Source organism: Theobroma umbraticum, unplaced genomic scaffold (assembly GCF_002168275.2).
Source record: "Theobroma umbraticum cultivar Fairchild unplaced genomic scaffold, ASM216827v3 scaffold_204.0, whole genome shotgun sequence".
Taxonomy (NCBI): Eukaryota; Viridiplantae; Streptophyta; class Magnoliopsida; order Malvales; family Malvaceae; genus Theobroma; species Theobroma umbraticum.
This window is the reverse complement of record NW_018397267.1, coordinates 969,653-982,059: the sequence shown is the minus strand read 5'-3', so window position 1 is coordinate 982,059 and position 12,407 is coordinate 969,653. Positions and strand designations below refer to the sequence as shown.

General features: G+C 36.4%; 2 protein-coding genes across 3 annotated transcripts; one reads left to right on the top strand and one right to left on the bottom strand.

Moving 5' to 3' along the window:
* Positions 1-736: 736 nt before the first annotated feature.
* On the bottom strand, positions 737-2,445 carry LOC110424294 (beta-amyrin 28-monooxygenase-like; the record flags this gene model as incomplete). The annotated part of the gene is given in 6 exon segments (XM_089784875.1): positions 737-1,075; positions 1,161-1,204; positions 1,207-1,338; positions 1,412-1,867; positions 1,997-2,249; positions 2,251-2,445. Coding segments are annotated over 6 exon segments (1,419 nt in total), but the record flags the coding sequence as incomplete, so codon positions are not given.
* An 884-nt stretch (positions 2,446-3,329) lies between these two features.
* LOC110423823 (binding / calmodulin binding protein) lies at positions 3,330-12,284 on the top strand. Of its 2 annotated transcripts, none has more exons than XM_021438220.1 (20): positions 3,330-4,094; positions 4,329-4,800; positions 4,905-4,990; positions 5,186-5,299; positions 5,409-5,597; positions 5,709-5,774; positions 6,035-6,091; positions 6,279-6,401; positions 6,486-6,602; positions 6,901-7,008; positions 7,097-7,232; positions 7,984-8,121; positions 8,586-8,762; positions 8,851-9,593; positions 9,806-9,983; positions 10,103-10,344; positions 10,617-10,806; positions 11,253-11,478; positions 11,571-11,726; positions 11,852-12,284. In XM_021438220.1, exons 1-20 carry the CDS (start codon positions 3,447-3,449, stop codon positions 11,940-11,942), a joined length of 4,257 nt encoding a protein of 1,418 aa, XP_021293895.1. In that variant the 5' UTR covers positions 3,330-3,446; the 3' UTR covers positions 11,943-12,284. The 2 variants fall into 2 exon arrangements, with proteins under 2 accessions (XP_021293895.1, XP_021293892.1); XM_021438217.1 differs by having other exon boundaries at positions 5,709-5,897; positions 7,097-7,244.
* Positions 12,285-12,407: the final 123 nt, after the last annotated feature.

The window sequence follows — 12,407 nt, the reverse complement described above, 5'->3', positions numbered from 1 at the left end:
AATAAATCTTTATGGTAATAGATGTCGTGTGAAAATGTAATTGATAATATGTATTTATTTAACCCGATTAAAAAAAATTAAGATATCTAATAATCAGGTTTAAGGGTAAAATTTAAATATTTAATGAATTATATTTAAAATAATTATATAAAATATTTATAAAATTTGAGTACTTATTAATTAATCGTATTCGATTAAGGCTTCTAAAAATAATAAGTACCATATCTATTGATATTCGTAAACATTAAATAAATGTTAAAAGGAGTCAAATTAAACTTATTTTCTAATTAGTTTTGGCCAAAAAAAAGTATATTTAGTGATTATCTTGCTTTTTTTTTAATTTCTTTTGATAATAACAAGAATGCCTTTAATTGATTTTATCCAAGTATGATGAATGATAGGAGGCGGACAAACCAATCAATATTACTCACATTTTCATGGCTAAATTTTTATTTTTTATTTTGATTTAATAAAAATTTTAACAAATTATTAACAAAATTTTCATGAAGAAAGTGAGAATTGTTAATAGTTTTGTTCCATTTGCATGTGTATCTGCTAAGTGCTAATGTCTCCGTGGTGGGTAATCCTCACAAGTTTTAATGGAGTTTAGTTTGTGGAATAGGATGGGAGCATAGCTCATGGTGAATAGTATCCAATGCATGTAGCTAGCAGAAGTTTCACTGATTTGCGAGTAGATGCCAGAATCTTATTAGCAATTTCCATTGAAAAGTTTACACTAGGCAAGCTCTTTGCTTGAGTTGTAATGGATCCTGACAGGGTTCTTGGGCTCAATTTCTACCAGCATCCCATGACTGAAAACTGGGAATGGGTTTCTGGTGAAGGAATTGTCTGGGTAACAAAGCTTCCATTTAAATCGGGTCACCAGGTAATGAACTGTAACCAGGGTTTCAATCCTTGCAGGCTCGTTTCCAGGACAAATCCTGGCTCCTCCTCCGAACGCAACAAAGCAATAGGGTGGTGTCGATGCTTGTTTCTCGAAACGTGTTGGATCAAACTTATATGGATCAAGGAAAACCCGCATATCCATGTGTGTCACGCATGCAGCCCAAATCACCTGAAAAATTTCAGAATCAGATACCAAGTCACAATCAAAAGAACAGTTTAGTTAATGGAACCAAGAGGTGAAGGATGATACATACTTGCCATCCTTTGGGGATAATGTACCCTTCAAAGTCTTTGATGACTTCCTGAAAGAACCCATCAGAGGAGGGTTCATCCTTAAAGTCTCCATTGCTACTCTCCAGGAGTATTTCATCCTGGCAAGGTCATCCCACGTTAGAAGCGCTGAAGTATTGGTCTTGGCAATCTCCGCTTGTTCTACAATTTCAAGTTCACTAAGTAGACTGTAAATTTTCTTTCCCTGATTATGGAAACTGAATTGTTTGCTTACCTTTCGTGATGTTCTCATGGACAGATTGATCTTTAGCTATATGCCTGACCAAGAAGGTAATGAGAACGGACGATGTGTCATGTCCAGCTATAATTACACCCATTACATTATCAACGATTTCCTCATCGGTCATCAGAACTGAAGGGTCATTATTTCCGATGCTAAGCAAGCAAGTGATGAGATCTTTATTAGGAACAGCAATGCGTTTCTCCAAGGCTGCCCTCCTTTCATTGATAAGATCCTTGAACAGTGTTCTGATCTTTGCGCTGGCTTTCAGGCTGCGGTTGAACCTTGTGAAGGGAAGATTTATTGGTAGTGACACCAGGCCGTTCATCATATGTTGGAGAAGCTCTACAAGGGTATTTCTTCTTTCCCCATGTTCTATACCAAATATGAGTGAGCTCATTATGTTGAAAGTGAGAGACTTCATCAATGGCATTACCTGCATATATAGTTGTGAGAAGGAAAGAAAAAGGATCTGTCAAGATAATGCAGCATAGAATTTGGGTTATTTACAATTTTTACATATCAGCTTAGGATCTGCTTGTGTTTTGCCATGATATTGAACTTACCATGACCTTTTGATCCCATGCCAATGCGTCTCTTGATGCCTCCTAACCTTCTCATCCATCTTCCCTACATATTGCTTTAACATTTCAGGCTTCAGAAAAGATACAACTGCTCCCCTCACACGCTTGTGCTCATCACCAGCCAACTCTGTCATATGTCTCTCCCCACAGATCCTTCTAACCGATGGTGGTTGCTGATTTTTAAGTATATTGCCATCACAAGCAGTGAAGATGAATTTGTCAGCACCCTGCCCATGTAGGAAAGCTGTTAGGAGTACCAAAGAGGCTGAGTTTATAACTGGGACCATATTTTCTTATTCTCTCTTGAAGCCACTGTTCTACTGTGTTGGTGTGCATTGCTCGCAGAAAGCTAAGGCTTTGGCCTAAGAGGGGGAACCCTAAGGAACCAGGTGGGAGCTTTTTGGATGTTTTCCTTGTCAGGGCAAGGTAAAGAGGAACAAGGCAAAGAAAAAAAGGTGAAAAAGATTGTGAAATTTATGATTAAGGTGATCTGGGAGGAGAGAAAGTTGTTGTATTTATAGGAAAAAGTTCATGTTAATACATCACTTATCAATAATGTCTTTACAAATCAATCATTAAATCAAATGTTCGATATATCTTTTTACTGTTAGATAGTAATCATTTCATTTTCCATCTAAATCATTAGCTGTATTCTTGTGAGTTTTTGGTTCTTTCTTCTCATTTTCTATATACTATTTTGTCTTAACATATACTATATGACATTCTACTTGAAGATCAATTCATGTTGGGTGGCATTTTCGATGAGCTGCTTCAAGCTGTATAGAAGAAATTTTTTTTTATCTAAAACGTCAAATTGACATTTTGCATATTAAAATTTTTAAAAATATTAAATTTACAATTTTTATTTTTAAACAATAATACATAATATCGTAAATGAATATCTAACAATATGAATTCATTTAAGCATAATTAAGATATATTATAAGTGAATTCGAATTTTCATAAAATATTATTAACCGAGTTCAATAAAATATAAATTTTAAAATTTATAATTAGATGCGTTACAAATATTTTTCCTCTTTACTCTCTAGTGGACACCCTAGTGAGGTTTTAGTATTTTTGGGGAAATAAAAATGTCGGGTGATCTTCGGCCCATTATGGTGGTTGAGTTTTCGGGCATTTACATGGGCCTCCAATAGCTTTTCCGAATTGGATCCGGAGCTCCACAACCACTTCTGGCCTTTGGAAACACGTGTGAAATCTTTTTAGCGGGCTCCTCACACGTGCCTGTGACCCAAGCTCACCGGCTTCATCATGACGTTAGTGGCGCTTTTTCGGCTCTCGCTCCTCATTTTCAAATTCAAAAACAAGAAACCTCCTTCCCTCTCCCGTCTCGATTTCTTCTCTTTGTACCCAAATCTCCGCCATAAATTCACACAGCAAGCGACTGATCAAAGCATAGCAGAAGAGCAAGAAGAAAAGGAATGGAGGAAGAGCCTGTTCCTTCGTCAGCTTCTTCTTCTTCTTCTTTCCTTCTCAAAGACATCTCAAATTTCAAAACCCCCAAACGCACTTCAAAGAATTCGAATTTCCACTCCCCGTGCCCTCAGTTCTTCACTGCTTCAAAGCAAACTCCGAGGTCGTCCTCCTCATTTCGCCCCCGCTCTCGACCATCCCTTGCCCTGTCCTCTTCCCGCTCTCGAACCGCCGCCTCCTCCGCCGCTGCTCGGAAGCTCAAAGCCTTCGAGCTCGAGCAATGTCAGTCCGCTCGCAAGGAACAAGCCAGAAAAGAACAATCTCTCAAGTCATTATCGAAGTCCCTCACCGTTTGGCTCAATTTCCTTTACCGAAATCCTAAGTCTTGCGGCTGTGATGTCTCTATCAGCGGCGAGGATAACAATGTTGTTCGTGTGGACAGTGCCTGGAGAAGCCCGAAAAGGATGAGAGAGTTGTGGTGGAGAGGGGAGGAATCGGAGAACGTGGCTGCGGATATTTCTGGTTCAAAGTATTCGGCTTTGAGGTTTTCGTTGAAGGAAGTTTGTAGTTTCGATGATTTGAAGCAGCGGATGCGGATTTATTTGAGTTTGGGGAGTTGCAAGGAGATTTTCAACGTCATGACTCAAGTCGTCAAGGTTTGCTTCTCTAAATTTATTATCTTTTTCTTGTTTTCTCTGTTGTTCTCTGCAGAAAAGACAGATACTTTGACTAGTGACATAACTTCTTATTTTGTAAATGCACCGTGGGATAAACTAGTTAATTGTTTAGTTTTAAATATCTTCTTTTCTACAAATTTGTAATTAGTCTTATTGGTTATAATTTGTTATTGGTAGCATTGGAGTTTATTGTTGTTTTTAATCAATTTTCAGAATATAGATGAAGGGAGGTTAAAAATGAAGTCACATTGTCCTATAGTTACAGATGTTGGAATGAAGCAAAAGGCTTCTAAAATTCTTATGTCTTACAACCCAATTTGGCTCCGAATTGGGTTGTACATTGTTTTTGGTGGTGAGTCCTTGTTATCATCTGAGGAAGATATTAGTTCCGAGCAAGATATTTCGTTTTTGAAGATGGTAATTGACAAGCAATTTTTCTCACATTCTGGACTTGCGAAGGCGTATGCATATAACAAGAAGGTTGAAGGTTTGTACAGACCGGGATACTATGAGAATTTGGGAAATGTTATATTGAAGAGAATTTTGTTGCTTGTTCTTATCCTCGATCAAGCCAAATCCCAGACCAGTCTTCCCCTCAAGTATGGTGTTGATGGAGTGGACGGGGGTTCTCCTCTTTTATTCACAGTTTCATCTGGTATAAAATCAAGTCGTCAAGTTCTTAATGGTAATTCTATAGCAACTTCTTACTTCAATATTATTGTTGCTTAATTTACAGCTACATGTGTTATCTTTGTATGCACTAATGTTGCCTTTATGATATGAAACTAGATTTCTTATCATCCGATGTTATGCATGGGGAAGGTAATCTTCTCGCACATCTAGTGATTGTAGGGTATAAAGTTTCTCATCAGCAGGTATGTGGTTTAAATTTAATCCCTGTAAAGTTCTTATGTGCTTGTGGGTGCTTATGCATACATGAGTTGTACATTTTAACACTAATATACAATCTTGCAGCTTGATTTTGAGGCATTTCATACTGATAATTATACATTATCTCCATAGGTTCTTTTTCTGTTCTTTTTACCATCCAAAGTTTTTGCTTAGTGCAGTCTGCCCTTGTTGAGTTTGACTTCCAAGTATCAGATTTATTTGTGGATCTTCAAGATGGGGTGCGTCTCTGTAGAGCTATTCAACTTTTACAACATGAACCATCTATCCTCATGGTTGGTATTTCTATCTTATACCCCCAAACTCAACTCTTCAGGTTCAATCTCTTATATTAAGCAGCAAATGGAATGTAATTTTAACTTAGCAGCTTGTTGCGTGGTGCAGAAAATGATAGTTCCTTCAGACACCCATAAAAAGAATTTGGCAAATTGTGGTGTTGCCCTGCAATATTTAAGACAGACTGGTGTCATGCTATGTGATGAAGATGGAATGAAGATTACAGGAGATGATGTTGCTGATGGAGATAAGGAACTCACTCTATCCTTGCTCTGGAATATGTTTGTTCATTTACAGGTGTGCAAATCTCCTCTTTGTCTAAAATTTTCAGATGCTAGTTGGTTTTACAGAGTTTTTGCATGTGTTAATTCTTTTAGCTGTGCACTTATGTTTTCATTGAATTTGCAGCTGCCACTTCTGATCGATAAAACAATCATTGCTGATGAAATATCCAAAATACGTGGCTTTAATATGGTATGCTTCAGACTTTACTTGAGTTCTTGTGAAAAAAGTGGGCTGGTGAGAGATCGAGGTGGGAAGCAGAAAAGTCTGGATAATTGTTTAGTTTTTCTATTCCAGCAGAATCAAGAAGTGCATGTAAGAAGTTATGGCAACCAGCTATATGCTTAAATACTTGAAAAACTTGGCTAAGCTCTTTCTTATGTTTGTTTCTGTTGTTTATTAAGGTTTCCTAATGTTCACAAGTCAATTTGAATTTTGTCTTCTCATTATAGGAGAACTTGAATGCAGTCAATTCTACTCTTTTGGCAATGCTTTTAAATTGGATCCAGGTATGTCTGTTATTTCATAGCCACTTCAGTTTTTCTTCTTCTCTGCCTTTTAGATGATTTTATCTGATATAATTATTAATCGATAGTTGTGTTTAGGGATTCTTCATTTTATACATGTTTAATCTTTTAATTTTGCATCTTCATGCTTTTCACTGCCCTTAATAAGAATATAAATGAATGTTTGTAGGCAATTTGTGAGAAGTATGATCTTAAGATTGACAGCTTTTCTTCACTGGTTAATGGAAAAGCCATATGGTGCTTGCTTGATTATTATTTCCGCAGAGAACTCTCTTGTTCATGTTCTAACAAGGTGGTGTGCTCTCTTTTCTGTCCTAATATTTTCATTCTTTTCCCTTCTAATTCTTATTAACCTCATATTGTCCTGTCTTAACAGGATTCTCATGAAACAAGAGGTGAAGAATCAATAATGTCTGCTACCGATTACACAGATGCAGTTCACAATTTTGTATTATCACAGAAACTGACAGCATTATTGGGAAACTTTCCTGAGGTAATGCTTAGTTTAATTCTTATTAATTGATTATGTGCTATTAACGTTTACATTGCTTATTTATGTTTTCTTAATGTTTCAATATCTGCTATAGAAGTGAGAATTGAGAGATGCCGGTACGATTTTAAATTCTTATGGGTTTTTTGAGGCAAAAGAGTGTTAAAAGATAACTTGTAATTTAGATGGTGATTGTGCATGCTATTAATTAGACAATGAAGTTTGCTCTTTTAACATATCTTATATTTGATTAGTTACAATATGATTATATGTCTTACTATTTGCCTATGTTGCTGTACAGGTTCTGCAAATAAGTGACTTACTTGAGCATAACGGAGCAGTCAGTGATCAAAGTGTGGTAGTTTTGCTGGTTTTCCTGTTGTCCCAGCTGATTGTCAAGAAAAATGTGGTAATGCCTGAGCCCAGAAGTCTCTTTGGGGACATTTGATTGTGCCATAGTTAAGCAATCACTTCAAGAACTCTTCTATTTTTTCCAGGATCAGTTGAATTTCCATAAACTATTGGGTTGCAATTGCCAAAACTTGGAGAGGAGGCATTCATTAACTCGACGGCAGTCGGCAAGTTCTGAAGCTGTTGTGCACAAGAAGGAAATAGACAGAGATACCACTGAAGGTTCTTTATTTAGTAATACTTCTCTTTTTAGAAATTTATATATGTTAGATGGATGTGTTTTATCTTATGCAGCTAAATGTGGTTGAATACTGCCCATGAAATAGTGAAAACAATCACATCATGAAAAAATGCATGAAACTTGGGCTGTAAGTGGATCACTCTCATCAGGCCTAGCTTCCGAGGACAAAAAACTGGAAGATGAGCTGGTATTGGCTGTAGTTCAGACAAAAGGGGTGTATTTTAGCTATAAATTTATTATACTTGGTATACCCCATCTGGTCCACTGCTTTCATTGTAGTATTGGTTTCTGCAAGGAATACATGCTAACTAATTCAAAAGATGTGAGAACAGCTGGTGTTATAGCCCTTTAGAGGATAAAATACTCCACCAAACTTTCTCTATGATTTCTTTTTGCTAATCATGAAGCCCATTTTATTGCTGAATGGTCCATTTACCTTTTGTATTTCATGCTTTTTTTAATCAATCGAGAATATTGTTTTGTTTGATCCTTTAATTTTCTTTGTCTAAAACGTGGCTCATAATGCTAGTGATGTACTCAGCATTTTCAATTTCTCATGTGTGTGTTGCATGCGTTTACAAGTGTGTGTTATATTTGTATGCTTATTTACTTTTGGTTTGAGGAAATTATCATGTGAAGTTGTTGCATTTGCTAGTTAACTATATGTTCAAGCCCTCAGAATTCAGCACTAAAATCTAAGCTTTATTCACTCTCTCTTACATATTTATACAGATGCTGCTAAAAAGTTTAAGGCCATTCAGGCTTGGTGGCGAGATATGAGTGAACGAAACTACAAAAGTGTTGAAAGACCTGCTGCTTCTACTTCATATTGTTTCACAGCTCGGAAGACAAGCATTGACATTCAAAGAGGTTATTCTGTGCTCCTTCTCTAGTTTTTTTTGCTAATAGTTTTTTTTTTCCTTTGCCTGTTCTGCTATGGGTTGATGTAATTTTTACACTGACTAGGAGTCTGATACCTTTTCATCTAAAATTTTCTCACTATTAATCAGTTGATGTTTCTTCCTAAGTAATTTTAACTTTGATATTCATTGGTTGTTGCCACATTCATGTTTTATTGCAAGTTTTCATGGGAAATCTGCTCTGCGAGTTCAAATTATTCTCTCATCATGGTTAGATCACATTGGATTTGGAAACTTTTTAGTTGACAATTTACATATTTTTTCTAAGATTATCTTAATTTTATGGCTTGGTCAAATTTAACTTAACATGGCATCTTTGACCTCTATGGTCTTTCATTGCATTCGCCAAGAATAGCATCTCTGTGGAAAGTAATATTCTTCTTCTAACTTTGCAATTCTGGAATAATGGTTCAGAAAATGCTGCAATTGTCATACAGTCTCATTTCAGGCGATTGATAGAGCGTCGCAAATTTCTGAAGATGATGAAAGCAATCTGTTTAATGCAAACTGTTATACGTGCATGGTTGACAGTGAAGAAATATTCAGAGCTCAACAAATTCAGTTTTTCCAGAGTTCAGGAAGTCCCATCTGGTGTTTGCTCTGACTGCATATTTTGGTTATATGCATTTTTCCCTATTACTGGTTCCTCACTTTAATTGTTTGATCTTTGCTTTGCCAGAAGAACTCAAGAGACTTGTCGAGTTTATTGTTGAGAGACACAGTTTTGTCAATTTAAGACGATCGGTGTTGCTCATACAGCAAGCTGCAAGGATTTGGATAGCTCAAAGACATGATGCGTCTGTTCCTGACCTAGTCAAGGCTGCCATTGTCATTCAGAAATGTGTTCGTGGTTGGATGGTAAGGTCACAACACATCCTTGGACCTGCTCATATTGAGAATGCTTCTCTTATGTGCCGAGAGATTGGTCTAAGCAATAGTGAAATAGAAGCAGCAACCAGGATTCAGATTGCATGGAAGAAGTTTGTCTGCAGATCTCTACACAATAAAAATAGTGCTGCAATTAAAATTCAGAGCAATTACCGGGGTTGGCGGTTAAGAAGGAGTTTTATGAAGCAGAAGCAAGCAATAACAAAAATTCAAAGTAATTTTCGACGGCTGAAATGCTGGAGGGCCTTTCAGATTGCTTGGGAGGATTTTGTCTATAGATCTCTTCAAAATCAGACATTTGCTGCAACCAAAATTCAGAGTCATTTCCGTGGTTGGCAGTTAAGAAGGAGTTTTTTGAAGCAAAAGCAAACAACAATAAAAATTCAAAGTAATATTCGACGGCTAATATGTTTGAGCTCTTTTCACCAATATAAAACTGCAGCCAGATCAGCAATCATCATTCAGTCTCATGTGCGGGGATGGATGGCTCAGAGAAAAGTTCAGAGATATAGGTATCTTATTGTTGTGATCCAAGTAAGTTGTTTCTTTCTTTACTGATTATTTCTGTAATGATTCATTATATTTTCTTGGCTGCCTTGATCTGATGGTCAAATTAATATGATATTAGAAATTCCAGATCAATAATCACCTCAACTTTATATCCAGTGCATTCCTTAGCATTGTTTTCTATAAGATGTTTACTTGTAACAATACATAAATCACTGATCGTTCTTCTTATAAACCAGAGGCATTTCCATGGTTGGCTAGTAAGGAAGGAGCTTGTGTTGCAAATGGCAGCTGTAATAAAGATCCAAAGAGCAATACGGTGCCTAAAATGTCAGAAGGCATTTCATTTTCAGAAACAGGCTGCTATCAAGATCCAACAGTTTATCAGGGGGCAAATTACTCGAAATAGGCTTTTAGGTACTTTCTTAGTTTTCACCTGAACTTCCACTTATTGAATTTTGAAGTTCTTGTTTGCATATTTCATTTGTGGTTCCATCCGAGAATTTACAAAATTATATGGTTTTGAGCAATTGCAGGAGCATCTTCCTTACATGCAGCTACTACTGGCTGTTGCAATATTAAGATGTTAGAAGGCTTCTTCCAGAGTTTCGAATTGACATTAGTGATTACTTCAATTCTGAAACTGCAAAGGTGGTGGAGAGGTGTTCTGTTATTTAAATTAAGAACAAAATCAGCAATCATTATTCAGAGTCATGTACGGGGGTGGATTGCTAGGCAAAAGGCTTATAGAGAGAGGAAACATATTGTTGTAATACAAGTAAGATATCTCCATATTGAGCTATGCTTTATATAATTGCTTTTAATGATGCTTTTTGCAAATGTCTACGGTTCCAATTTTTCTGCTGGTTAAAATCCACTTGCACTTAATATTAACTTGATTTAGTATTGGAACTATGCCACATTTGGTTAAATTTGCTTGCCGATCCAATCTTTATCCTTCTACTAGTTTTTGTTCTTAATATATGTTTTCAATATTCAACTTGCATATCTTGCTCAATCCTAATTTCTTTTTCCTTATAAATTTGGCAGTCATATTGGAAAGGTTATCTCGCTCGGAAAGAATCAATAGGGCAGCTAATGGATTTGCGCTTGAGAATGCTAAAGTCTGCTATGAATGTGGATGATAGCAGACGTATTATTAACAGGCTTTTGTCAGCACTTTCAGAACTACTGAGCATGAAAAGCATCAGCGGCATTCTTCACATCTGTGAGACTTTGGGTGAGTTACGCTTTATTCTACAAAACTCATACTTCTTGTTGTTCTCACTCCTTGGAAATAGTGGCAGATTGCTTTATTTTAAGATAAGTTCTTAAATTATCTGACTCTTAAGCCTATATGCATAATTTCTTAAACGATGCAGTGTTCTGCCACATCATGGTCAAGTGTCGTATGTAAGTTCTGGCAGATGGAAATGTTAAGTTCATGGTTTATCATGCTATGCAGTTTAACAAACTAACATGTTTTGAGAATTCAAATAAAATTTAGCTTGAATTATTTTGGGATAAACTTAATTGTACTATGGAATAGAGCACGGTAGCATAATATGATCTGTGTAAAGGACCCCAAGTACTGAGAAAAGGCTAGTTTGATGAGCAAACATGACATTGTTTCCCTTAATAGATAAACCATTGAATCTGCTTCCTGACGACGAAGCTTCAATGCAGATATGGCTACAGCACATTCTCTCAAATGCTGTGAAGAACTTGTTGCTGCGGGTGCAATTGGCATTCTACTGAAGCAGATTGGCTCAGTCAGTCGAAGCATACCTGATCAGGAGGTTCTAAAGCATGCGCTCTCAACACTCCGAAACCTTACCCGCTATCCACATTTGACAGAAGTGCTGATCGACACTCCTGGATCTATAGAGATTATCTTATGGGAGTTGCACAGGTTTTCTATTTTCTACTCTATTACAAGTCAAGATAATGGTACCTCTTATGTTGTTTCCGACCTGGTTATATTTTCTTATCAACTTATTCCAGGAACAAGGACGAAGGATATTTTATTGCTTCCGAGATCTTGAAGAAAATATGTTCAAATCAGAAAGGTGTGAAAGCTGTACACAAGTTTCCTGCTCTTTTGAAGAGACTACACAATCTTGTTGAAGAACTGACAAGGAAAGCAAACATGGAAAAAAGGTTAGCTTTTGGCTAAAGGAAGCTCGTTTCCTTTAGAAATTGGTACTTTTTGTTGAAAGAAAGTGCAATGTAGAGTGATTTATGATCCCCCACAAATGATGTTCCCTCATCCTATTTTCTTGCAGGAATCCCCGTGGCACTGTTGCTCTAAGAGAGAACATAGAAAGAAGATTGAGAGAGGCTGTTGAGCTTCTTAAACTAACAACAAATGGTTAAATCCAGCAACTGCCAATCGGTTTTGCAATGTGAAGAAGTCTTTCACCTGGCTAGTGTTAGTTCTGTACATTTCCATATAGTGTCACTGATATGTGTTTGATGAGTGAGTTCTTTTAACTCTTGGTACAGTTTTGTAAAATCTAATAGTGCATGACCTGTGCCCGGATGTGTTGCGAAACTGATACTGATGTAATTCTTGTGAAAATGAATTCGTCAGAATTGAGTCATTACATATCTTTAAAAAGTTAATAAGGCATTCAGTTTTCATGTTTTAACTTCTTTTGTAATATTTGATGTAACATTTTTCTCTATTCAATCTGGGGATGTCTTTATTTTCGACAATTACCCTATCTCTCCTGTAGATATCCTTGAAATGAGTTGGATCTAAAATATAATTTTATTACGAGTTATTATTATTATTTTTTTAAAGTTAAGATATACTGTATTTATACTTATAAACTTTCC